At 50.2% G+C, this 27,890-nt stretch overlaps 1 protein-coding gene across 1 annotated transcript; it reads left to right on the forward strand.

Annotated features, from left to right (window-relative positions):
- Nucleotides 1-26,501, forward strand: Ube2v1 (ubiquitin conjugating enzyme E2 V1). The gene is made up of 4 exons (XM_087910967.1): nt 1-157; nt 16,564-16,712; nt 23,569-23,694; nt 24,856-26,501. The coding sequence occupies exons 1-4, from the start codon at nt 136-138 to the stop codon at nt 25,000-25,002; spliced, it is 444 nt and encodes a 147-aa protein (XP_087767093.1). The 5' UTR covers nt 1-135; the 3' UTR covers nt 25,003-26,501.
- Nucleotides 26,502-27,890: the final 1,389 nt, after the last annotated feature.

Genomic DNA, 27,890 nt, shown 5'->3' on the forward strand with positions numbered 1-27,890 from the left:
GGCTCGTGCGACCCCGAGCGGGCGTCAGCGGCACCGTCTGCGCCTGCGTTTACGCCTGCGCCTGCGCACCAGCGCTCGGGAGAGCTCAAGGGGGGGGTGAAGAAGGGGCCGGCCTTCGAGCGACAGCGACGCAAGATGGCAGCCACCACAGGCTCGGGTGAGCGGAGGCGCCGGGCGTGCTAGCGGAAGGGGTGCGGGCTGGCTAGGCCGGGCCCGGGGCTAGCGGAGGCCATGATGACCGGGCCGGGGCTCCGCGCTCTCCCTACGGCTGCTCTTGGCGGCCCGGCCCGGCCCGGGACGAGCAGGCGGCGGCCGGAAGCCCGGGCGGGGGCAGTGGGGCCGTGGGCGGTGCGGCCAAGCCGGAGGTTCCTCGGGCGCCTCCGGGGGGCGGGGGGGAGGCCGGCCGAGGGGCCGAGCGAGCCCGGGAACGCCCGGACGAGGCCCGGCTGAGCCGGCCCGAGCTACGGGGATCCGGGGATGCTTGATGGGGGACACGGGCGCAACCCTAGGGAGCTTGGGAGGAGACGGAGCCTTGCGGGCCGCAGGCGAGGCCACCTCAGGGCCCCGCGCCAATTTGGGGTCGGGGCTTCGAGATGGAGAGCTCATGGTGGTTGCTTCCCGGGGAAATTGGGGCATCTGCACAGGCCGAGGCAAGGCGTCCGCAGCGGGAGCAGGCCTAGGTGGTGGAGACCAGGGTCTGCCCAGATATGTTTCAGAGGGCTCGCTGGGAGCCGTGCGCAGTGTTGGGTGGGCACGAGCAGGTGCCTCAGGAGCCCTGGTTTGGGGGGGGGGCTCTGTTGCGGCATGTCATCGGTGGGAAGGCTCCTACGGTGGGGTGCATGGGATGGGGTGCAGTCCCGCAGATGTTTCTTTTAAAGAAGAAAAACCTCTTCCTGCACTGGGCGGATGGAAGAAATGCCTGTTTGGTGTAGGCGGTCACTTCGATAATTGGAAAAAATATATATGGGTTCAACTCAACCTCCCCACTATCTGGATGGGTGGGAGAGGAACACTGAAATGGGAACCTTTGGATGACACGGAAGTACTAGCAAGAGGGGGGAAAGGGTGGTTCTTTAGGGGAGAAGCTCTGCCAGCCTCTGGTGGGCTAAGAGAAGCCTGCTGTATCTCCAGCTGAGGGGGAACCTGAAGGGTCTGCCTCAGTGCTCAGAACTTGCACTTGGGTATTGGAGCCTGAACTCTGTCGGTCTAGCGGTGGGGTAGGCATTTGCGAAGGAGATCCCCTGGGATCTGGGGAGGCAGGAGAGCCTGGCTCTTCGAAGTGAGGGGTTCAGGAAAGACTGGGTGCCCCCTTTTGAGAGACTCCCCTTCAGGAGTCTGGCGGCGGTGGTGGGCAAAGGGTAAGGATGGGCCACCAGCCTGGACACTGGTTGGCTTCTTGGAGCTGTGGGCAGCCCCAACAGCAACAGAGTTAGGGGTGGGTTGGTTGGAGGGAATTTTGTAAGGGAGCCATCTTTCCAGGTCATTGCGATTGTATTCCAAGGAGCCCTCCTTGTGGGGGGGATAGTAAAGGAATGCAAAACAGACAGCCTCTGCCTGGGGTCTCCTGGAGAAGGCTATGCCCAGTGCTAAATCAGTTCATATAACACATGGCAGTGGACTCTCCAGGAAGTCCAAGGCTGAGGCAGGCTGGGCTGAGTTGGGGCAGGAGCCTCTCACAGAGAGCAGTGTCCCTGCCAGGCCTGGGAGTGCAGTGGCACTGGCACTCAGCTTGTAGCTACTTGAGACCATCTCACAATCTGGTTTGACAGCTACTTCTGACTTCTGAGACCCTGCCAGGGGAGGGAAGACACAGACAGCAGCAGCTGCGGCTGACTGGAATCCGAGAGCCTGGGCTGGAATGTGACTCAGTGGTAGCGTGTTCATCTGGCATGGTGGTGGTCCTGAATTCCATCCCTAGCATGACAATGAAGCAGAGTGCCTAGCGCGCTTAGACACCATAGGGTAGGCTTTGAGGTACAGCTCTCCTCTCTTCCATGGGTAGTTGCTGGACCCTGTTGTGTCCTGTTGTGGGCAGCAAACGAGATAGAGGCAGTGCTATCCTTGAGTTTGCTTCTTTTTTTAAAAAAATAAATCTTTTTTATTTTATGTATGTTGGTGTTTTGCCTACTGATATGTCTGTGTGTGGGCATCAGATCCCCTGGAACGGGAGTTATAGACAGCTGTGAGCTGCCATGTGGGTGTTGGGACTTGAACCCAGGACCTTTGGGAGAGCAGCCAGTGAGTGCTCTTAACCACTGAGCCATCTCTCCAGCCTGCTATCCTTGTGTTTCATTCAAACCAGAGAGAAGGCCATTCAGGGCGTAAATAAAGTGACTCCAAAAAGCAGGAAGTGCTGTGAAAAAAATTGTGTGCTGTGATGAGGGACTCTGGAGAGGTCGGGCAGGCTTCTGGGGCAACATTTGAATAGACCAATGTTGGGGAAGTACTGTCGGTGCAGTGGCCTCGTAGGGGGGACAACTTGTAGAGGTGCAAGATCAAATGAAAAGGCGTGGAACCAGTGAGATGGTTCAGCAAGTAAAGGTCCTTGCTGAGTCTTGGGCCATGAGCTTGATCCCCAAGACCCACATAGTTTGAGGAAAGCTTCCACAAGTTGCACTCTGATCTCCATAGGTACTCCTTCCCCCGTAAATAAATGTCAGGGAAGAATGCCTTATGATGAGCTGGAGAGAGATGACATGACTTTGGGTTTTTACTAAGTGCAGAGGGAAGCCATGGAACGGAACAAGTGTCTGGTATGAAGCAGGTGCTCAGTGTATGTTAAATGAATGCTTGCCTCGAAGAGAAGGAATGATGGTGTCTGACCTGTGCTCCAAGGCATCAAGAGGCTGAGTGTGGAGTGTTAAGAGTAGAAGCAGGGCCTTAGCCTCTGTTGCCCTCTACACCCGTCAGGGATGCTCAGGCCTGTCCACCTTTAGACTGAGCCTTTTCATTAATCTGTGCTCTGGTTGCCAGGAAACCACTGTGTAGCCTTGGAGTTCCTGTAGGGGTTGAGCTCGGGTTTTGTGGTCACTGCTGCTGGCACCTTCCCACATCGTTTGCTGCTGTGATCTTGGCCTAGGTCTCAGAGAGGGGCTGAGACAAGCGCACTACAACCACTCAAGATGTCTGCAGTGGTAGGTAACTTCCCTCCTGTGGTTCCAGGACTGCAGGGTATCACACAGTGGCCCTTGGCTGCCAGGCTCTTCCTCTCATCCAGCAGCCCACATACTGTGCTGCCCTGCCCTGCCCTGACAGATAACCAGATACCAAGTGCCAAAGTGACAAGCCTTGGCAGGGTGCCACTGTAAATATGCATTCCGGGGCGTGGCCTCATGCACACATCCAGCTTCTAGAAATGTCACCATCTGGGCAGTAGAGATTGTAGTCTTTCCTTCCATTCACGGGTGTCCCCAGGCAGCTGAAGATGGGAAAGGAGCTCCAGTTCCCTTGGGTCTCACTGTGAGCCTTTTCAGGTCCCTCATAGCCAACAAGTACCTTTTCTCCTCCATGGCCTGCCCTCAGGATAGCTGCTTCCTAATTTGTTCAGCCTGAGAAGCAGAAGCCTGCCCCACAGAGGGGTCTGCTTGGTGAGCCAGTCCAAGGGGGATTTCTTCTTTTCTTTTTGATGTTATTTTGTCCTTTTATTTTAAGACAGGATCTCATTTAGCCCAGGTTGGTCTTCAACCCCTTGTGAGTTGAGGATGACTTTGACACACCCCTGCTCCTCCTGCCTCATCTCCTGAGTGCTGAGGTCACTGGTGGGGTTGCTCCGTAGTTGGAGCACTTGCTGTTCTTCCAGAGGACCAGAGCTCTGCTGTCAGCACCCACTTAGGGCAGCTCACAACTGCCTGACTCCAGCTTCAGGATCCACTGCCTCTCTCTTGGCCTGTGGGCACCTGTACATATGTGTCATTTACACGGACATATACATGTAAATATAAATAGAAAAGGCCAGGATAGATCTTTAGAAGAGAATTGCCAAGTGAGTTTTCATGTTAACTTACAGGGCTGAGAATTTAGCTCATGTAGCATACCTCCCTAGCACAGCCTTCGGTTTGGTTCCTCGCATCAACAGAACGACAAAATTATATTTACCTTTCTCTACCTCTACTTTCTCCCTCTCTCTCTTACTCTCTGTCCTGAGTTGAAACTGCAGAAGTTTGATGACAGTGGAATAAATACAAGCTAGGAGTCCTCAGCGTAATCGTGAAAAGGCCACAACACCTAGAGATCCCTCCTCCCCAGAGGGGTCTTACTCTGTAGACCAGGCTACCCTCAAACTCAGAGATCCACCCTGCCTCTGCTTCCCCAGTGGTGGGACTTACAGGTGTGCACCACCATGAGGTCTGTCTTTAGGGAAGTTGTTCTGTGCACCTTCCCTGAGTAATCCACGCCTGCTGAGCTGGGGGCAGCTGTGTGCCCACATAGAGAAGTAGGTCATTGTCCTCATCTGTGCGCAAGCCTTCAGGCTTCTTGGTTTTGTTGGGGTTTGAGTGTAGTATTTTTGTTTTTGTTGTTTTGCCACATGATCTCACTATGTAGCCCAAACTGCTCTCACACTCAGGCCGTCCTTCCTGAGCCTGGATTACAGGCTCAGCGCATGCCTGGCTCTAAGACTTGAACTTGCGCTTAGAGGGCTTACTGGGTGCCAGGTACTGGCTTGAGCACATCTTTTCATTTTGCCAAACCTGTTGAGGCAGAGACCTCTTGGGATGGTGAGGGAACTGAGACCTGGGTGACATAGCAGGTATTCAGTAAATGCCATGGGCTGTTGTAATGAGTTCTCTGACCAGACGCTTGCAGGGAAAACTATCTGACAGGGTGGTGCAGAGATGTGGAACTCAGAGTTGTACTGTCCCTGAAGAAAGGGACAGAATTCAGTGCTCCTTTTTGAACTGGACTTCTGGCTCCTTCTACCCCACCAGAGAAAATCTGATCTTTACTTGGTCACCGAGCCACCAGCAGTCTTCTGTCCTGTCACAGTAAACTGTAAAGATCGGTAGACTGTGGGGACTGAAGAGATGGGCTCAGTGGTGAAGAGCACTGACTGCTCTTGGAAACCACCCGGGTTGGGCTCCTAGCACCCACAACCATCAGTGAATTCAGTTCCAGCAGACACAATGCCCTCTCACTTCTTAGGGCACCGACACACACATGGTTCATTTACATACATGCAGACAAAACATAAATAAGTAAATCTTAAAAAAAAAAATAATAACAGGCTGCCTTGGAATCGTCCATAGAAGATTCTCTATCCTCGGACAGTCTAGAGGCCTGTCCTAGACATTGCTGGGCTACCCTATGAAGCTCTTGTCCTGGAATTCCCGGAGGACATTCCAGGCCAGCTCTCAGGAAGACTGGCCATCAGAACAAAAGCCATCATTTGACCACTGTCCAGTTTCAGCAATACTGCCTCCCAGGGCACCTTCCAGGCCTTGTCACTTCTGAGGCTGGAGCAGCATTCTAGTCCTGGTCCCTGAACAGGCACCTAAACTATAGCCAACAGCTGGTCTCTCAGGACCCAGAAGTCCACCCTCATAAACTGAGGTCTGAGCCAGCAGTGGTGGCACACTCGTTTAATCACAGCACTTAGGAAGCATAGGCAGACAGATTTCTCTGAGTTTGGAGCCAGCTTGGTATACAAACTGAGTTCCAGGACAGCCAGAGCTGTTACACGAAGAAACCCTGTCTCAAAAAGAAGGAAGGAAGGAAGGAAAGGAAAAAAAGGTAAAAAAGTTAAATTGAAAAACAAAAAAGGGGAGGAGCTTGGGTAGGACACATGGTCTGCCAGAACTAAGAACCATGGCTTTATGGTCACCAGTTCTCCAAAGATATTTGTATTGTAACTGTTTCGGTTTTTTGTTGTTATTGTTGTTGTTTCAGGCAAAGTCTTACTCTTTAGTTCAGGCTGGCCTGGAATTTGTGACAGTCCTCCTGCTTCAGCCTCTTTAGTGCTGCAGTTACATATATGAGCTAGTGCATGAGGCTCCCAAAAGATATTTTTATTTTTTAGACAAGAGTTTCACTGTACAGTTGTAGCTGAGCTCAGACTCAGAGATACTGCCTTTGCCTCTCGTGTGCTGGGGTTAAATCCATGTGCGTCCTTGTCTGTATAGATCAGGCTGGTCTGAACTCACTGCGTAGTCCGCCTGGCTCACCTGGGTTTTTTGTGCATTTGTTTTTGAGGCTGTATCTCCTGGGCCTATGCTCTCACCTAGATGCTGACGGCACAGGCACACACTGCTGCACCTGGCTTTTGTTGGTGCCGGGCTCCGAACTTAAGTCCTCAGGCTTGCATACTAAGCTCTTCACCAGCTGGGCCTGCTCCCTCTGCATTTTTAACCTTCAGTTTGTTTTAGAGACAGGGTCATGCTGTGTAGCCCTGGCTGGTCTCAGTCTCCCTGCCTCAGCTTCCTGAGGGCTGAGATTGTAGGTGTGTGGGCACACTCAGAATCCTTTTCCTGAGATTTAAAAATGTTTCTTTTCCTTTTTTTTTTAAAAAAAAGATTTGTTTATCATATACAGTGTTCTACCAACTCGCACGCCAGAAGAGTGTTTATTATTATCTCATTATCAATGGTTGTGAACCACCAAGTGGTTGCTGGGAATTGAACTCAGGACCTCTGAAAGAGCAGCCAGTGCTGTTAACCTCTGAGCCGTCTCTCTAGCTCAATTTAATATATTTCTATGCTTTGAATTACTGTGTTAATTGTTACCCTAGGATACCTTGTAAAACATTCAATGCTTTTTCAACCTGTATGTCATACTTTTCTTCTTAGGAGAGTGGTGTATGTTGTGGTATACTTTAGGAGGTCAGAGGACAACTTAGTGGTAATTGGTTCTCTTCTTCCGCCATGTCGGTTTCAGGGATTGACCCTCAAGAGTCAGGCTTGGTGGCAGCATCTTTACCTTCTGAGCCATATTTTGAGCACCTAGGTTATCATTGCCTTTGGTTTTTAGGTACTTAGGTACTTTCATTTGCTTTGTGTGGTTCCATGTACCTCATTGCAGGGTTGGAGGTCAGAATCCGCGTGGACTGACTCTTCAGCTGTGTGGGATCCAGGCTAGAACTGGAGGAGTCAGACTTGGCAGCCGGGACTTGACCCTTGATTTCACTTCTTGATGTAACTGCATATCTCATTTTGACTCAGTGTTTTTATTTGTGCCCTGGGGTCCCAGGACTAAGGTGCCCTCAGGCCACATGGTTCTCAGCGCTTTGTAAACTGCTGCTGCATTAGCTGCATTAGTTTCCTGTGCCCTTTCTAAGATGTGGGACACCAGTGACACACTCATGGTCTGGGTACCATGCTTTGGAGAAACTCAGGCCCAGCACAGAAAAGAGCCTTTTTCTTGTGAGGTTTGGTCAGAAACCAAAGCAAGACCTAGTGACACAGACTGGTAAACCAGTCCGGCTGCCGGAGACGCAAAGGCAGGAAGATGAGAAATTGTTTTTGTTGTTGTTGTTGTTTTTGTTTTGTTTTGTTTTTTCAGACAGGGTTTCTCTGTAGCTTTGGAGCCTGTCCTGGAACTAGTTCTTGTAGACCTGGCTGGTCTTGAACTCACAGAGATCCGCCTGCCTCTGCCTCCCGAGTGCTGGGATTAAAGGCGTGCTCCACCACCACTGGCGAAGATGAGAAATTGAAAGCTCACTGCAAGGCCAGCCTGGAAACCAGTGAGGTGCTGCCTCAAGAGAGGAGATGTGATAATATAGTTCCACGGTAGAACAGAAGACTGGTCAATCTCCAGCACTTCCTCTCCATCTCCCAAAAATAAGGTTCACTCAGATTGCTAGGTTTTTTTTTAATGGAGAAGGCTTTTGAAACCATCTGTAGTGTCGCACACCTTTAATTCTAGCACTGCTGCGGCAGAGGCAGGTGGATCTCTTGAGTTTGAGGCCAGCATTTATTTAGCACCATGGCTTGCTAGGGGAGGAGCAGGTTGAATGAGTCACCACTGTCTGTAAGGCACAAAGATGGTGTGAGATAGGTAAAGAGCAAAGTAGGGGGGGAGGTCCAGGACAGGACAGAAAGAGAAAGTGCTGTGTTGTAAGGAGCCACTTGTTGGTTCCTGGCTGCCCCCAAATAATCACACAGAAACTATATCATAAATCACTGCTTGGCCCATTTGCTTGCTTTTTTTTTTAAATATTTATTTTATTTATTATGTATACAGTATTCTGTCTGTGTGTATGCCCGAAGGCCAGAAGAGGGCACCAGACCCCATTACAGATGGTTGTGAGTCACCATGTGGTTGCTGGGAATTGAACTCAGGACCTTTGGAAGAGCAGGCAATACTCTTAACCGCTGAGCCATCTCTCCAGCCCCATTTGCTTGCTTTTATATCTTAATTTAACCCATTTCCATTAATCTGTGTATCGCCACGTGGTTGTGACTTACAGGCAAGGTACTACATGGCTTCTCTCTGATTCTGCCCTTTTTCCCCAGCATTCTGTTTAGTTTTCCCCGCCTAACCCTGTTCCCCTATAGACCCAAAGCAGTTCCTTTATTAATAAATCAGTGATAGTCACAGCATACAGAGGGGAATCCGCATCAGTATTGGTATGTGGGACAGAGCTGGTAGGGCAAGGTGCATGGCCACAAGCTCCTGTTGGCCTCTGCAGTTGGAAGATTGACAGCTTTTACGCATGCTCTGTTTGCATGTGGTATGGAATTTTGCTTAATTTAAAATATACTTAACCTTTTGATTATATTCTTAAGCCAATCATGATGGATGCACATGTAGTGCTAGTAGGACTTTGGAACGGAGGCAGGTGGGTCAAAGGCATCTTTGGTTACAGAACTAGCTCAAGGCCAGCCTGGGCTATGTAAAACCCTGTCTTCTCCCCTCAAAATAATAATTAGGCTCCCTTTTAATGGTTCTGTAAATATTTCCTGTATGTGTTTTCCAAAATCTGTTAGAATTTTGTGAGACTGAGGGCTTGTCAGCATACATCACATAGCTGTTAGAGAAGACAGTGAGCAGACAGACTGACCTGAGCGCTCTTGAGCAAGTGTGCTCAGATGGGAGTTGAGACAGATGTGTTTCAAGTGCCCAGTTGGCTGACGTTTGCTGAACAAGAGGCCAGGGAATGCATGTTGAGGATGGAACTAGTAACTAGCAATCCTCTGGCCTGGGAGAGGCCACAGTGAGCACAAAGGCTGGAAGAAGACAAGCCTTCCGCAGAAGCCTGAGGAGCCACTGCTGTAGCGGTAGCAGAGAGGAGCCGCAGTGGGGCAGACCCCGGCTGTACAGGGCAGTCAGTGGTGGCTTCATATAAGGAAATGACAGTGTCCTGTCCATGGAGAACAAGCAGGGCCCCAGCAGTCGTGAGTGTGGTGATGAGCATGACAGGAAGACCGGCCTGAGATGGAAGGAGCCTGGGGTGGGAAGTGTTGTAGTGCCTGAGGCCTATTGGCAGGTGTCTAGGAGGAAGGCCTTTTGGCACGGAAATTGAAGGTCAGTTGACTGGGGGCCCTGGCTCCTGTGGAAGCACTTGAGCAGTGGGACCTATCAAGAGCTCAAGGAATGGATTCACAGACCAGATTGAGTTTGGAGGCAGGAGTTGAAGGGGCAGGGGCATGGAACTGACCATCTCATCTGATGGTCAGGGACTTAGGTACACATGTCCTGATGTGGATGACCCGGTGGAAGGCGCAAATAGAGCTGCATGAATGACCTTTTAGGATTGTAACTGCTGAGCTGGAGAGGGTATGGGATTGTTTTGGTATTTGGAAGATGCTACATTGTACTGAGGGAGGGGAGTACCACAGCAAGATGTACCAGGCATCGTCTCCACAGAACTCTCAGGACTTACTCCTTCTGAAGAGTATTGTGCCCCCTGCCGTACTGGACTAAGGGAAAGTGCTCAGCTCACAGCACAATTGTCGTGGAATGAACAGATTACACACACATGCGCACTCACACACTGACCCATCTCAGCTCTTGCAGCTAGTCTGCTGCAGCAAGAAGATGCCTCTGGTCTCTTGGTTCTCATTGCTCACAGCATGGGTGCACTCTGATCTGCCCCCGGGGTGCCTGGTGACTGCAGTGGAGCGCAGTAGAGAAGTGTTTCCCTGGCACATGCAGCTGTCATATACTCTCTGCACGCTTTTCTACTTTTCGGTCCTGGGTGTGTGGCGGGGGCGAGTCTGCCTTTGTAGCCCAGGCAAGTGCCACCAAGTCTGTCTTCTCCTTTTTGGTGCTGAGTGAAACCCGGGGTTTCACACAGGCTGTATGACACTGTTTCCTGAACTATATGTGCCCTCAGTCCACTTTCCACTTTTTAAATATTTTGAGATGGGCTAAGTTGCCCAGCCAACCCCTGAACTTGCCAAGCCTCCTGAGCACATGGGTTGCAGTCCTGTATTGTCACACGAGCTTTGGTTTTATCAAGTGCGTATCTGAAGCCTGTCAAGTCCAGGCTGAGGGCATGGAAGTATTGCCCCTTTGGTAACCTGGGAGTGACACCTTGCACAGCTCTGTGCACAGTGCATGCTTCCCACCACTTCCCCACCATGGTGTACACAACCTGCTGACTAAGTCTAGATTCCTCCTTAATACCTGCCAGGCCTGCAGGGAGTCAGTGGCAGGTGATTGTCACTTCCTCTTCTCTTGGCAGACACCCATCCTGAGCCATGGTAGAAGCAGTCCAAAGCTGGGCCATGCCTGCTGGCTCATCCTGACGCTGGCCAGAGACTTGGTTTCCCTTTTCTCTGCTTCTCCTCAGAGCCACGTGTAGCTCCCCACATATTATCCTTAAGGGGTGGGCCAGTCATTGTGGCTCCCATACCTGTCACTTCAGAGCCTGCCAGCATCCGTGGTTAGGAAGGCTACTCAGTGGTAGATCCTGTTTCTCACTGTTTCTTCCCGTTGGCTGCAGTTGAATGTTGGTGTTCTTTTTGTACTGAGATTCTATGTTCTTTCCTGTTTCCCATGTTGTCTGGCATGGTGCTAGACACAGGGTTGCCACACTGAATGAGAGTGGGTACCCATTGTGTTGTTGATTGTTTTTGAGACCAAGTCTTGTTAATGTAGCCATGGCTGACTGGAACTTGCTATATAGACCAGACTGACCTTAAACTCACAGAGATCCTCCTGCCTCTGCCTCTAGAGTACTTGACTAAAGGTGTGTGCCACCACATCCAACATCAAGTTGTTGATAATTTACGTAAAAGGATCCTGTTGTTTATAGACAGGGTCTTGAGTAGTTTAGGGTAGCTTCAAGTTCTTATTATGCTGAGGATGACTTTGGACTTCTGGTCCTACTACACCAGCCTCCAGAGTACTCGGATGCAGGCATTAACCACTTCACACGGCTGTACAGAGTGAAGATTTAGACAGCTTTCCCCTGCAGCCCGTGAGGGGTTGGCACACCCTGCGTGCACTTGCTAAGCACAGGAGTTCAGTGCATCCTCAGAGAGGCTAAATGGCTGTCCTGTGACCCTAACTCCTGATTTCAGCCAACTGTCACTGTTCCTCCAAAACTTTTAATCAAAATTTTAATGTGAATTGAAACATGTTTAGAAAATAAATAAGTTGTAGCAAGGCATGATGACACACGCCTGCTGATCCCAACAGAGGCAGACAGATCTTTGTGAGTTCAAGGCCAGCTTGGTCTATACAGTTCCTGGACAGCTAGTACTATGTAGGGAGACCCTGCCCCCTCCCCCCGCCACACACACACACACACACACACACACACACACACACACACACACACACAAAGTGGGGGAGGGGAATGGATTGGAAAGTAACATGCTAGCCAGAGACAATTGTGCAGACCTGTCATCCCAGCTGCTCCAGCTGCTGAGGCTGGAGGATCAAAATCCTCCTCGGCTTTGTGGTGAGTTTGAGATCAGCCTGAGTTACAGGAGACTATCTCAACAGAAAAGATACTTTGGAGCGGGTTGGTGGCGGGGAGATACTAAGGGCTGATGGAGTGCTTGGGGTCTATGTGTATGGACATGTGTGCCATGGTGTGAATGCAGAGGTCAGAGGACAACTTGTGGGAGCCGGTTCCCTCCTTCCACCACATGGCTTCCAGGGGTAGGTCAGATGGTCAGGCTTGGTGGCAGCCACCTTTACATGCTGAGCCAGCTCACTGGTCCCCAGCCTGACAGAAGAAAACAGATTACTGAATCAGTCCCAGAACTGAGTCCTCAGAGAAGGTGAAGGAGTCTGTCTTAGGGCTGTCTGAAGGACGTCGTCTATAGAGACTAAGAAGTGCAAAGGCCGGGTGGTGGGACCTTGCTAGGAGTGCCGTGGGTGCACACGCTTGCACATGAGCTCACACACACCATATTTTCAGCTAAGGAGGCTGAGGCAGGAAGGTAAAGTAGATCTGGGCCAAGGCGCAGAAGGAAGGAGGGAATCACGGCAGCCATTGTGTCCACAGGTGCCTCTGCTAACATCATCCCAGTCTGTATCCTTCCCAGCTTTCTAGAGTTATCTCCCACCATCTGAACTGCTGTAACCAGATACCCAAACAAATATTCTCTCTCTCCCTCTCCCTCTTCCTCCCCCCTCCCCCTCCCTCTCCCCCTCTCCCTCTCCCTCTCTTCCCAGGAAGTCCAGAGTCAAGCCCACTGATGTCTTCTGAGGCTGCTCCCTTTTGTTTGTAGGTGATTCCTGCTTCCTGTGTCCCTACAGCCTTTCTTTATCCTAATGTCCTCTTAAGGAGTCTGTAATTTGGTTTAGGGTCCCAAGCTGCCTCCTTCTTAGTTCAGGAGGAATAGGAGTTAGTCCATGGATCCATGACTGTCTTACCTTTACCTTGGTAGGGTTGAAACCCAGGGCCTCATGCCCACTAGGCAGGAACTGTTGCTGAGTTGGGCCAGGCCCATAGACTCTCCACTAGTAAAGCCCTTCAGATAGGGTGGTCATGGCCATCTAGCAGTGTAACTGGTGCTCTTTGGTCATTCGTTTCTGCTCTTGTGAACTTTGGTGACAGCTAGAAGTGATGTGCAGTCATTTGTACAGCCAAGTTTGTATTATTATTAAACATTTAAGTTTAGGGCTGATTTAAATTTAATTTTGGAGGCTCACAACCGGCTGTAACTCCAACTCCAGGGGATCTCTCTTCTGGCCTCTGTGGGTACCACACTCACTTGCACAAATACACTGTACCTGTGTGGGTTGTGGGTTTTTTGTTTTTGTTTTGTTTTGTTTTTAATTTATTTATTATGTATACAATATTCTGTCTGTGTGTATGTCTGCAGGCCAGAAGAGAGTTTTTTGTTTGTTTGTTTTTTGTTTTGTTTTTGTTTTTTGGTTTGGTTTGGTTTTTCAAGACAGGGTCTCTCTGTTTATCCTTTGACTGTCCTGGAACATGATCTGTATGCCAGGCTGGCCTTGAACTCAGAGATCTGCCTGCCTCTGCCTCCCCAATGCTGGAATTAAAGGTGTGCACCACCACCACCCGGCTATATGTAATTATTAAAAAAGAAATTAAGGCTGGGCGGTGGTGGCACATGTCTTTAATTCCAGCACTTGGGAGGCAGAGGCAGGCGGTTCTCTGTGAGTTCAAGGCCAGCCTGGTCTACAGGGTGAGTTCCAGGACTGGCTCCATAGATACAGAGAAACCCTGTCTCAAGAGAGGAGAGAAGAAAAAGAGTTTAAGGGCATTGAAGGCAGCTCAGCACTTAAAGCTGTTCACTGCTAACAGACTGGGTTTGATCACTGAAAAGCAACTCGTGCAGTTGCCCTCTGACCTACATATACGTACATGCACATTAATATAATAAAAAATTAAGAGTGGCCAAATGTAGTGGTATATGCCTTTAATTCTAGCACTTGGGAAACAGAGGCAGGAGGATCTCTTTTGAATTTGAGGCCAGCCTAGGCTACATATGAAGACCCTGTTTCTAATAGCAGTAGTAGTTAGATTTAACTCTGAGGCATGCGAGCACATGAGAATGCAGGCGTGCACACCTGTCCACACGGTACAGGACACAGTCTCACAGTCAGGAGCTCGCCTGACTCCATCCAAGTGATGGAGTCACAGGCACATAGGCATGTTCACCCATACCCCAATGTCTACATGGATGTTGGAATTTGAACTCAGGTCCTCGTCCTCGTGCTTGCAGAGCAAGTGCTCTTGCCATTGGACTGTCTCCCAGTCCTCCCCTCTAAACAGATATCCAAATCTCTTTTAGCTTCATGTGTGCTGTAGAACGTCACCAGCCAGACCGTGCAGTTGGCTCTCCTGAGTGTGACAAATGCGGGTGGTTCCCAAGCCCGTGAGTCAAGTATGCTTTTAGATCTTTGCTATGCCATTCGTCGCCCGCCCCCCCCCCCCCCCGCAGGACCACGTGTGCTGTTATGTAGTGTTTTCAGTCAGATGGGTCTTTTGCTTGCATACTTGTCCTGAGAATGGCTCAGGTGATACTGCTTGTAAGACTGCTGACTTGGTTTTGAGCTTCAACATTCAAATAGAAAGCCAGGCAGGCAGGATCACTGAGTCTGTGATCTCAGTGTTTGGAGGTGGGGGCAGGGTCCCTGGGGTTCAGTGGCCAGCCACTGTAGTCTGTCGTGAACATCAGGCCACTGAGAGACCCTACCTCAAAAACTATAAAACAAATTAAAAAAAAAAAACCAAGGTGCCAGCTCCTGTTGAATGACACTGAGGTGCATGCATGTGCACAGTTCTTTGAGACAGGTTTCTCTTCATAGCCCTAGCTGCCCTGGAACTCACTCTGTAGTCCAGACTGGCCTCAAAATCTGTCTGTCTCTATCTCCCGAGTGCTGGGATTAAAGACATTGCTCATGGACCAGCATTCCCAGCTTCAAGCATGATTTAAAAAAAAAAAAACTTTACTGTTACTGTAAATGGGAGATAGGATGATGTTATTTGCCTTAAATAAATTCTGTAGTGCTGGGGATAGAAGCGGGAGCTGCCTGCTGGACCATGCTCTGCTACTGAGTTACTGCATCCCAGCAGTAAGAAGTCACTCTCGCCAGGAGGTGGTGGCGCACGCCTTTAATCCCAGCACTCAGGAGGCAGAGGCAGGTGGATCTCTGTGAGTTTGAGGCCAGCCTGGTCTACAGAGCGAGTTCAGGACAGCCAGGGCTACACAGAGAAACTCTGCCTCCAAAAAAAAAAAATCACTCTCATTTTAGTGAGAATGGAATCAACTGCTAGGCCCTGTACTGCTCCTAGCCCAGTAAGTCACAGTAATTGTGGCTCTGGAGGATGAAGCACTCTATCACTGTCAAAGTCATCGCATGGTCCTTGAGCAAGTTTGTTCCATATACTCACACCAGACCTTTGGGTGCTAGAGTTGATCTCTCTTTCTTAAACACCACAGGCTATCTAACAGAAATCCTGTCTGCTTGAACCATGCACTCCTCGCTACATGGCCACTGGTCCTTTTTGGCACCCGCCATCCCCCCAATAGCACTTGGGGTCTGTCTGAATTAGGAGACCCTCAGGTCACTCTGAGAGCTCCAGTGGCCTCTCCTGTTCCCCAGGTGCTGCACTGTCAGAGCCGTTTCCTCTGCTGGGTTGGCATCTGCACTCCGCTTCTTGGCACTTAGAAATATCAGAACTTACTATGTCTATCCCATGCCTCCCCGAGGTGGTGGGTTCCAGGAAAATAGGCACTGCTCCCTGCCTGTCTCCCAGAGCCTGGGGCATGGCTGCCACAATGGGGCAAGTGAGCTAGTGCTGGCCTGTGCTTTGCACGTGAGGAAGCTCAGGATGCACCCGGAGCTCTCTCTTCTGGTCTCCTCGGCTTTTCCTCACAGTGCTACAGAGTGAGTGCTGGAGTCGGGTAGGTGAGGGGCTCAGTGTTCAAAGAGAGCCTGTGGCTTGTGTAGATCTTAAGGGTTTTTCCCCCCTCAGGGAAAGTCCAGGGGAGTCCAGGAGTGAGCTGTCAGCTGCCACCGCTGGCATTTGTGCCCCCAGTTTGAGCTCTGTACAAGACACCTTGCTTGACCTTGACGTGGTTCAAGGCTCAGACTCAGCTCAGGTGGCTAGTATGACCTGGCAATGTTTCTTCATGGACAGCTTGCTGGGCTTTGGGACTAAAAAGTTAGTCAAAACCAGCTGCTCTTGTGGCATTTTTTTATAAATGAGGAGAGGAGCCCCGGCTTCCCAGTTGGGAAAGCCTTGAGAGCCTGCCCTTGGCACCTCTGCTGACAGCCACTTGTTGGGACAGCATTTCTTGGGGTACATGCTTGTGCCTCTAAGGCCACGTGAGTCATCCCAGCTAGGAGCATCTCCAAGTCTCTGCAGCCTCCAAAATGTGCCATGCTGGGACCAGGTGAAAGAAAGTGCTGTGTTCCAGGCCACAGTTTGCATTTGGTGTTGCCTTTCCTCTCAGCCAGCTCTTGGACCCGAAGGAAGCAACATCTAGACTGGGAGTTAGGATGGGTGTGTGGAAGGGCTGGGGTGACTGAGCACCCCTCCGGCTCTCCAGGGCTCAGTGTGTACTGCAGGTGAGACCTCTGGGAGCTGTGTGCATGCTGCCCTTGTGTTCAGACGGCGGCAATGAACAGCCTGCTCAAGGCTTACAACTTCCCCTGGACTTGCTAGCATCTTGAATTTCTTTCCATTTGTTTTAGGAGTAAAAGTCCCTCGAAATTTCCGACTGTTGGAAGAGCTGGAAGAAGGCCAGAAAGGAGTAGGCGACGGCACAGTTAGCTGGGGTCTAGAGGACGACGAAGACATGACACTTACAAGATGGACAGGGATGATAATTGGGCCTCCAAGAGTAAGCACCAAGCCATGACTACAACTGTCTTTGTCTTAAGTTCACTGTGCCTCCTTTTAAAGCAATGGTAGCCTTGTGGGCAAACACTCACCAGCAATGTTTTCTGAAATGTGGCTGTTCTTTCTCTGGCCAGTTCCAGTTTATACATTTGAGCCCCTCTGGTGAGGTCTAACCCTCTTGGATGAGTCAATCCTGTACAGTCTGAAGTATGAGTTTACATGACAGTGTAGACCTTTGAGCTGGTGCGTCTCAGGCTGAAGAAGCTTTGAGCACCTGGGCTGCCAGCACGCTCCTAAGGCAGCAGCCACCACTGCCCAGCTGTGCTGTGCCTTTGTGTACTGCTCGTCAACTGAGCATAGGTTCTGTTTCCGCCTGTCAGCACTGCTGGGTCCAAAGGTATTTTTAAAAGCCAGGACCTGTGAGAGCTCTGGTTTGTGAGGTCCTGGCCATTTGTGTTTGAGTACATAGTTAGCCCTCCAGAGGTGTGTTTAGTGCTCGCAAGGTTGTGTCAGGTCCTCCTACATGACCACATTCCAGGTCACAAGTGGGGAAGCTGACCCAAGAGTGAAGTCACCTGCCCTGGGTCTGTTTGCCGAGCCTGTGCTCCCTGCCTACTAGGCCACACTGACATTCTCCACTTGAGAAGTTGAGTTTTCATTGGTCAGCACTGGTGTGGTAGATGTTTACTTCTTGGTGCAGGAGAGAATCTGACAGAAGGAAAGACCCTAGAACAGGACAAGCCTGCAGATGAGCACTGGGGGGTGTGGCCTGAATGTGGCTAGACCTGTCTAGTGTGTTTGTGCCTAAGGGTGACAGCTTGCTTCCTTTTTAGCTTGAGCAAGGTGCTGCCTGTGCACTTTGGAGATAGGAGGAGTCCAGATGTAGGCAGCAGGAGCTGGCACCTGCCTCAGGCTCATTAGCATTCAGAAACTTGAAGTCCTTTAGAGGATCATTGACACTGTTGGGGAATGGCCAGCCTTGCACTTTACTGTGGCTTCCTAAGTCATGTTCATGATTCTGTTGCTGGGTACAGAGAGTTAGTGCAGTCTGATTGTGCCCATTTCCCTTCTCCCTGTGACAGCAGCATACCGACTCCGTAGGGCACTGGGGCTGCTCATATAGATGGCTCTGAAACTCTTTCTTTGATGAGGGGATCCAGCCTCTAGAGAGTCCTCCCCAGAGTATCTGCACATGACTGGGGTCAAGCAGTTGCAACGGCTGTGAACCAGTTGACAGGTTCCCAGGCTCATCAGGCTGAGAGCAGAGCGTGTGCATCAGTGAGCCACCAGTGAGCCACGGCTGCACTAGGTGCTGATTCCTGCTGCACTTGCCGCGGCTACAGTTGCCTGAATCCTCGCATGTGGTAGTGGAGGCAGGTGGGTCAGTCACGGTGATCTTTACCACATGGGGAATTTCAAGCCAGTCTGTATCCTTGATGCTGTCTCAAGAGACAGGTGGGCAGAAGATGGCTCAGAGGTCAGTTACTCTTGCAGAGGACTCAGGTTCCATTCCCGGCACCCATGTGATGGCTCACAAATATCCATAACTCCAGCTCCAGGACCCACATAAATGTGAGCAAAACGAAAGGAACAGGCAGACAGAAATCTAAAACAGCCCATAAATGGTATTGAAAATACTCTGTTTTGTTTAAATGCAGGCTGGGTGTGGTACAGGGCTCACCTGAAAACTAGAAGGGGAGGGACGAATGCTACAAGTTCAAGGCAGCTTGGGCTACACGCCAAGGCCCTGTCTCTAACAAGCAAAAACTGGTGGATTCTCCTGAGCGTGCGTTTACCCTTTTCTTAGACAAGAGAGCTGCTGCAGCCCTGAGTGCTCTCCATGTGCTACTGTGTGCGCCTGCCCTGCAGCCCCTGTGTGACAAGGCCGCATTAGACCCCACAAATGCTTGCTTGGCAGATCACACATCGTGCCACTGAGCCACACCCCAAACATGCCTGCACATCTTTTATTAAGACCGGGTCTTGAGCCAGGTGGTGGCGGCTCAGGCCTGTAGTCCCAGCTCTTGGAAGGTTGGGGCAGGAGAATCACTATTGGTTAGAGACCAGCCTGGGGTACATATCCAGATCCCATCTCAAAAATAGAGCAGGATCCTGCTTTGCAGACTACACTGGCCTTAAACTTGGCATCTTCTTGCCCCAGCCTCCCAAATGCTGGGACCTAGAGCTTTGCGCAAGGCAGGCAGGTAGGTGCTCTACGACGGGGCTCTTCTTAGTTTAATTGTGTGTTTGGTGTAGGAATGTTTCTGCAGATGCCCAAGGAAGCCAGAGGTACTGGATTCCCCTGGAGCTGGATTTAACAGGAAGCTATGATCTGCCAGCTGAGGGGCTGGGAACCGAGTGGGTTCTCTGCAAGGGCAGTATAAGCTCTTAATAGCTAAGCCGTCTCTGGCCTGCAGTCCTTGATTTCTGAGATACAGGTGGACAGTGTAGTGTAGTCTTCAAACCAAGACTCTATTGCTCTACTTCTGATGTACTGAGATTACATGTATGTCACTGTGCTTGGTTTAGAGTGTGCTCCTAATATGTATAATCTTCAAGTTTTTCTCAGTGCCCTGACAAAAGGAGTCTGTTGGTCACACAGGCAGGAGGAGAGGGTTGAGAGCTGGGAACCCAGTCAGTGATGGTGTTACAATGTACAGAGTAGCTCAGTGAGCAAGGAACTTGCTGTCATGCCTGGCAGCCAGAGTCCAATGTGTATACGCGCACATAAGAATTAGTGAACAAATGGCATTCAGCTAACAAGACCACCACAGTATCTGTCACTTAACATGCTAGCGGTGACTTCTTCCGTATAGCACCTGCAGTACTTTGTACCTTTGCACTGCCCAGAGGAACTTCATCCTGGGTGTGCCTGCTTAGTTTTTACCCATTCATTGGTGGTAGCATTGGGACTAACACTGATGGCATGTGATGGAATTTTTTGTTTTCAGTTTTTTGGGTTATGTACGTAGGACTGGCATTGCCAGATTAGTGACAGCTGTTCAGCATCTGAGGAGCTGCCTGTCCCACTGTTACTAACACTCTCCTCTTTCCTGGCCCTTTCTTCTTTTAATGTTTTATTTGAGACAGGGTATCTCTGTGTAGCCTGGTTGTCCTGGAACTCACTCTGTAGACTGGGCTAGCTTGCCTCCAACTCAGAGTTTCATGTGCTTCTACCGCTTAAGTGTTGGGAGTGCACTGGGCATGCGCCATCCCTGCCCAGCTGGAATGTATTGCTTTATTTATTTGTTTTCAAGACAAGGTTTCTCTGTATAAATGGCCTTGAACTCAGGGATCTGCCTGCTTCCACCTCCATAGTGCTGGGGCTAAAAGTGTGCTTCCCGTCTCCCCAATCAGTCTGTTCTCTTTTATTTATTTATTTTTTGAATTTTATTTATTTGTTTTCAGGGTGTTTTGTTTTGTTTTTTGAGACAGGGTTTCTCTGTATAGCTTGGAGCCTGTCGTGGAACTCACTCTGTAGACCAGGCTGGCCTGAAACTCAAAGAGATCCGCCTGCCTCTGCCTCCTGAGTGCTGCAATTAAAGGCTTGCGCCACCACCAGCCAGGTATTTTTTTTTTTTTAATGTGTGGGTACTCTACATGTACAGCTGCACTCCAGAAGAGGGCATCAGATCCCATTACAGACGGTTGTGAGCCACATGTGGTTGCTGAGAATTGAACTCGGAACCTCTGGAAGAACAGCCAGTTGCTCTTAACCACTGAGCCATCTCTCCAGCCCCTGTTCTCCTTTTAAAACCTATGCTTTCATTGTTTTGCTTTAGGAGACATTTTAGAGTCTCTCTGCAGCCCAGATTGGCCTGGAATTTAGAGCCAGTCCTTCTGCCTCAACCTCCCAAAAGCTGGGTCATTGTCATGAACTGCCACACCTGACATCCCAATAGTTTTGATTAAACTTGGTTCCCTGATGTTAAAAACAGTCATACAAACAACTGTTTCTAGGTTCCTGGTATGGGTGTTCTGCTCTGTGGTTGGCTCATAAGGCGTGTGCTCTGGAACTAAGAACTGACTTGGTGTTTTGAGTTGGGGTCTTATGTGGTATAGGCTGATCTTGAACTTCTGAACTTCCTCATTCTACCTCCTAAGTCTTGGGGTTATGGGTATGTACCATAACTCCCACATAATCTCTGACAAAATCAGATTTTTTTAAAGATAGGCAGAGGCAGGTGGGTCTCTGAATTTGAGGCCAACCTGGTCTACAGAGTGTGAGTTCCAAGACAGCCAGGGTTACACAGAGAGACCCTGTCTCAGAACATCTAAGATAGGGTCTCAAGTCTCAGTCGCTGCTAGCCTGGAACTCACTATGTCAGTTCACACTGGCAGAGATGTGCCTGCCTCAACCTCCTAAGTGCTGATACAAAGTGTGTGCAAGCAACTTTATTTATTTTTAGCATTTAGTTGTTTATGGGGCTAGAAAGAATGGCTCAGTAGCTAGAGTGCTTGTTACTCCAGAGGATCAAGATTCCATCCCGGCTTCCATGCTGTGGTGGTCTTGTTAACTGAATGCCATTCGTTCACTAATTTGTGCATGTGCATATATACACTGAACTCTGGCTGCCAAGTATGGCAGCAAGTTCCACCTCAGGCCTTTCTGGCTTCCATGGGTGTCGCACACACATACACAAACAAATGTATGTATATTTATAATAAAATCTTTACACATATTTACCTATATATGCATTACATGTACATGCATTACAGCATGCATGGAGTCAGAGGCCACTCTGAAGTGTCTCTTACCCTGTGGATCCCAGGGAAGTGAGCTCAGGTGTCAAATGTCTTTACCTGCTGGATCAGCTCACTGGCCCTTAGCAGAGCATCTAAGTAGAACCCCTGAGGGAGTCTTTGTTTATTATTCATTTTAGTGTTGGGGACTGATGTTAGGGCCCCTGCATGCCAGGCAGGTGCTGTTTTTGAGACAATTCCTCACCACACTGCCCAGGCTGCCCTTGAAAACTCTGTAGCCCTGGCCTCAGCCCCCTGTACCTCAGTCACAGGCCTGGAGCCCAGGTTACCTGGTTATTTTTGCTAGTTTGGTTGTTGGGTTTTTTTTTGTTTTTTTTTTGTTTTTTTTTTTTGTGTGTGTGTGTGTGTGTGTGTGTATGTATTCATTTATTTGTTCTGTGTTAGATGAGAACCCCCTTGCACAGAGCTGTAGGTGTACATCACTGCATTAATGAAGCATGTAGTTGTGTTGGTTGGGTTTTCTGCTGTGGTGGGGATGGAACACAACACCCTGTACACTAAATAAACCATTCCCCAGCTGCTGGGTTTTTTAAGAGGGCCAGTCTTTTATGTAATGTATGTAGGTGCTTAGCCTGCATGTATGTCTATGTACTATATGCATGTCTGGTGTCCACTGAGGGCATCAGATCCCCTGGAACTGGAGTTATAGGCAGTTTTGAACTGCCGTATGAGTGCTAGAACTGAACCATGGTCTTCTGCAAGAGCAACTAGTGCTCCCCAGCTCCTTCATTTATTTATTTCCTTGTTTATTTGTTTTTGAGGCAAGGCCTTACTCTATAGCTCTTACCTGGAATTTTGCCCTTTGGCAGTTTTGCCTTGGTTTCTCCTGGATGTCCCTGGAGGTTGGCTCTTCACGGAGTCTCAGCTGGGAGCTGAGAGGCTAACCTTGTAGGCTTAGGGAGACCTCAGCTATGTGAATCCACAAGCTGTGAGGGCACTCTTCCACCCAGACCCCCAGCCCTGCAGCTAGGTTTTGGTTGACCATGCTGGCCGCACTCCCTAGAGAGGGAAGGAGGGAGGGAGAAAGGGGAGAGGTTGAGAGTGGCAAGATCATGTTTGAGCACTGGCTTAGTCAGCTTGGCGTGAGAATGGTTTGCATAGGTAGACCTGTGATGAGTGACCTGAAGAACTGGCTTCTTAGACGTGGTCAGTGGTTTTTAAAAAGACCCTGAGACCAGTAGATGTCACTGTTTGCATAGGAGCAACTGTTGTGCATGCAAGACTCCTAAGGAGGGGACACTGCCATGTGAGAAGGGCTCACGAAAGAAGGGTGACCCCTAGTCCAGGGCCCAGCTCCCATGGGGGAGGTCATGGCAGTATTGTCTGAGGGTGCAGTCACAGAGTAGGGCTACATGCTGTTAAGAGCCCGGTCTTCAGCTGTGTGCTAGTTCCAGCTGGACTGAATGTTCCTGCAGGATGGGGCATGTTGCCAGCCATGCTTTATTGCTGAACTTAAGAGTCAGTGGTGCTAGTGAAGGGGTTAGGCCTGCCTGTGTTCTCATGAAGGCATGATTGCCTTTTTTAGGGACCAGCAGACATATTTCGTACTCTTTTTCCTCCTTTCGCCTTGGCAGACTTGCATAACAAGCACCTCTACCCACTGGGCCATCTCCACAACTCCCAACAGTTGATTCGAGACAGAGACATACATGGCCCAGATTGACCTCAAAGTCACTGTGTAGTTACAGATAACCTTGCTCTTGGGGCTACAGGTCTGCACCATGACGCCCAGCCATAGCTGCCATTTCAGAGTTGATGCTGCTGCTGGTGATCCGGTGCGTCAGCTGCATGGACTTCTCTCACTAGATGCTGGTGGCTTCTCATGTCAGCGCTGCTACGAAACAGAAAGAAGGTTCTGTGGCCAGGTGGCACACGCTGTAGGAGAAGTGGCCTTGGGCTGGACTTGTTGACCCTTACACCTGAGCATCAGTAGTTCTGGGGTCCTCGGAGATTAGTGCAGAGCCTTGTGATCTCCCACCTGTCCACACAAGCTGTGGTCCAAGGACAACAGTGTTTCAGAAGTTGTCACAAGTTGTATTGTACATCTCTTAGCTCTTCATAACTGATATCTCTGTACCTTTTTTTTTTTCCAGACAATTTATGAAAACCGAATATACAGCCTTAAAATAGAATGTGGGCCTAAATACCCAGAAGCACCCCCTTCTGTAAGATTTGTAACAAAAGTCAATATGAGCGGCGTGAGCAGTTCAAATGGCGTGGTAAGTCCCCTCCTGCCCACAGCTGGCTTATCCTCCGCAGGTTATCACAGTGTGTCTGCACCATTGTGTCTTGTCACTCCTCTGAGCTCACTCCTGGAGCCCTCCCTGTACTGTCACTGATAAGAGTGTTGACGGAGGTGCAGAAACTGAGGCAGAGGCTTGACCTTTCCGACATCTTTACAGGGGCCTTGACCACTGCCATGCCACAGCTTCAATTTTATTTGTTTATTTAATTAATTAATTTATTTAGTGGCATTGGTGTTTTGTCTGTATGTCCTTGTTACAGTGTCGGGTCCCCGGAAACTGAGGCTACAGACAACTGTGAGCTGCCATGTGGGTGCTGGGAGTTAAACTCAAGTCTTCTGGGAGAGTAGCCAGTGCTCCTAACTGCTGAGCCATCTCTTCAGCCCGTTTGCTTTTTCTTTTCTTTTCTTTCTTTTTTTTTGAGAGGATCCTGTTCTGTAGCCATGTCTAGCTTTAGAACTTACTATGTAGCCCAGGCTGGCCTCTACCCATGGCAGTCAGTTCTCCTCCTACCCTCTCCCGAGTGTCTAACTGGGACCTTACTTTCTAAGTGTATTTTGACAACAGAATCTCGGATCCAGGCCTTGCCCTGAGACTTCAGTGCATGAGCGCCCAGGGCCTTTCTCAGACTAGGGATCTGCATGTAGCCACACCCCAGCCATAACTCCTGAGTCTCTATAGTGCTTGCCAGAGGCTTGGGGCACCATGCCCAGCCTCTGTCCTTGAAGTCTTGAGAAGATGGGCCAGAGAACTAGAAATGAACTGTCCTGTGTGTTGCTGTATTGGAGCCACCAACCCCTTGGTAACCTGGGAGACCTGGCTGCTCTTGCTTGCAGCTCCCATCTTTATCAGCCCCACCCTGGGTGGATAGCGGAGAAAGCCAGGGTGTGGACAGCCCAGGTGCTGATCCATCAGGATGGCCTGAGTTTGACCAGGTTAAGTCTTCCCATGTTCCACAGGTTCTGTTCCTTCTTCTGTGCTGGGTGGGACCCAGGCTGGCACAGGGCAGGGAGGGCGGCTTGGCATGGCTTCTGTGTTGATGGGGTCATGTGGGCTCAACATATCAACCTCGGGGAGAGCTTTGCTCTGGAGTCTTGGGTGCCACAGGGTAATGTAGGTGTTTCCCCCTCTTTGCAGGTGGACCCAAGGGCCACAGCAGTGCTGGCAAAGTGGCAGAATTCCCACAGCATCAAAGTCATCCTGCAGGAGCTTCGACGCTTGATGATGTCAAAAGAGAACATGAAGCTGCCACAGCCGCCAGAAGGACAGTGTTACAGCAATTAGTCACCAAGGCCCAGGCCTCCCCTCCCCAGTCCAACCTAAGTCTTCATTTTCCACAGTAGTGAATTTTCTAGATTCATCTTGTAGACCTCAAAGTCCTGGAGAGGAAGCTCCACTGAGACTTCATCCTGAGACACTGTTCTGATACTAATTTCTGTCCATTTGAAATACCTGAGTTGTGCTGTGTAACATCTTCTGTCGAGTGTAACCGCTGGCTGCCTAGTTGAACTTCTGGGATCAAGAAGGTGTGTTGAAATCAGTTTCCTTTGGGAGCGGTGGGCACAGCTAACGCAACTGTGAACAGACACGTCACACAATCACCTGCTGCTGACACATGGCCTGGGTCTGCCTTTGCCCGCCCCGCCCTCCTGCCACAGCTGTGTGGTGGCTCTTAGACTAGATGGGAAGGCTTCAGGTAGCAGCCGTGGGACTACTGCTGGGCTTGGGGTGCTTTGGCTGTACCCCTGCTTCCTTAAGTCTTAAGTGATGCCCCGTCCAAGCCATCGTCTCCCCTCCCCCCCCCCCCCCCGTTCCTCCACTCCCGCCCTTGGCCAAAGCTTAGATTGTAACCCTCCCCTCCCTCTGAAATTGGCCGTGGGTGAGGAATTCAGGGCTTCCCGTCTCCCCACCTTTATCAAGGGGTGCTGCTTTCCCCCTCCTCAACTCCCTTGTTGCCCATCACCACCCAACACTTGCTGTGGCCAGAAGCCATCAGATGAGGTTGGAAGAGCCTGGCCTCCCTCACTTAGCTCTGGACCACACATTCACTTGCCACCAGCCTGGGAAGGGGGTGCTGGGTCCTCAGCCCTGCTGCCACCATCAGCCGATGCACTTTGAGCTCAGGTCTCGAGGTGAACAGAGCAGTCACAAGGCAACAAACCTGCCAGCGCTCAGGGTCCTTGGTGATTCCGCCTAGAGAAAGGCCATGCGGAGAGTCCTAAGCGCACGGGGTTCTGTGTCGGTTCCTTTTCTCATAATTGCTTTGCTTTTACAAACTGAAGAGGTTTGGACAGGGCTCCCTGGCCACCCATCAGGTCTGATGTGGAGCCTGACAGCTGGAACAGAGGCCCTGACCCTGTGGACTCAGGTTTCAGTGTTGCTGCTCCTCAGACCCTCGGCAGGGACCTGGAGGAGCTCTGTGTCACGAGTTTTCAGTGGGCCTGGCCTCCTGGCTCGTTGCCATGTTCCCCACTCTGTTCAGGACCACTAAATGTTGAAATATGGATGCATACCGAAATAAAGGCAATTTGTTGTGTTGCAAGGGTTTTTTTGGGTTTGGGTTTTTTGTGGGGGGGGGGGGTGAGCATATATATATGTGAACCCACCTGTTGAAGCAGCAACTATCAGGTCTGAAGTGTGGTTCATGTGGCCATTGATCTTTCTGGGCAAATTGTAGCTGTCCGGGCTAGGCATCCTGTAAGTCAAGTTTAACAGTGTTCCATAAGCAGTGTGCTGTCGGTCATTGCCTGATTTTACTATAATAATAAACAAGTGTGCATTGATACAGAGCAGGCTGTGCCCTTATTCCGCCAGGCTTATTCAGCAAGAGGGTCAAATGCTTTAGATGCTCTGAGAACAGCATGATGTTTGAAAGCATCAGGTGAGAACACTCAGGTGTTCCAGCCAAGTCTGGGCTCTTGATTGCTGCGCTTGAAGTAAAGGGACCCTGCCAGGGACATCTGTGGTTGAGGTTTGCCCTTCACTTGCAGTGGTCAGAAGCAAGCAGTGGTTGGGTTGGCCTGTGCACCAGTTTGTCTGTGAAGAACTGAGGGGTTTTTGTTTGTTTTTGAGACATAATCTCTGTTGTGTAGCACTGGCTGTCCTGGAACTCACTTTGTAGATCAGACTGGCCTTGAACTCTCAGATTCTATCTGTGCCTCTCAAGTGCTGGATTAAAAGTATATTCTCTACTGCCAGCCAGAAGATGAGCTGTTAAAAGTTTTTATTTGGGAGGTGGCAGCAGCAAGGTTAGGACTTTGACGAGACCTTGAGGGAGACCAAACAGCTGGTCATGGTTGTGCACACCTGTGACCCTCATATTTAGGGGTGGAGGCACCGGTGAGCCCACCATGCCTCAGTGCATGACCCTGGCTAAATCAAATGACCCTCACCAAACATTGGATCTGAAAGAGGCACTTCTCAGTAAAGGCTGAAAATGCCGAGGTGAGTTTGGGGTCCTCTACCTACTCAGTTCATTGGGAAGAACCCTCACTGGCTGAACTTTGAAAGCCAAAAGTAAGAATACTGATGCGTTGTCATGGCTACAATGTTTCAAACAAGAATTTTGATTCTTGTTTTGACAACTGGTCCTCAGCTGTCCACTATGCAAGGAGTGAGGACATGTCTAGCTGCCTTGGCCCAGGAGCTGAACTTCATCCTGTGAACCTGCTATCACTGGAAACAGGCCAACCTGCAGGAGGAGCAGAAATTCCCTTCTGGCCCTTGGCCAGTTCAGGTGTCTGAAGCTGGCCATGGGGAAAGGCTGGATCATCCCCAACATGGGGCCCTCCAGAAGAAGGCTCTGCCAGACCCCAGGTGGATAACCACTTTGCCCTCTCTGGTGCCTGCCAACAGGTCCCTTGCCCTCAGGGAACCCCCAAGGAGCAAGAGGATGCTGACATGTCCCTTCATGTCTGGGTCTCTTGCTTCCTTGTCACTGCCAGGTGACTTGAGACTTGGTCTTGGGGTTCTCAACACTGAGCAGTTTGTAGAGCATCATGTTCTCTTTTGGGAGGTGACAGCACCATGAGCCAACAGGACCAGCTCTGGGCGATAGCATCCACATGGGTCCCTTGATGTCCACCAGTCGCAATGGCTTGGGACAGATCCTCCAGCTGGAGCCAGCCTTGCAGCTGTGAACATCAGAACTCTGTAGAAGCGATGTCATGTGA

The sequence above is a fragment of the Myodes glareolus genome, chromosome 10, assembly GCF_982192425.1.
Source record: "Myodes glareolus chromosome 10, mMyoGla1.1, whole genome shotgun sequence".
NCBI lineage: Eukaryota > Metazoa > Chordata > Mammalia > Rodentia > Cricetidae > Myodes > Myodes glareolus.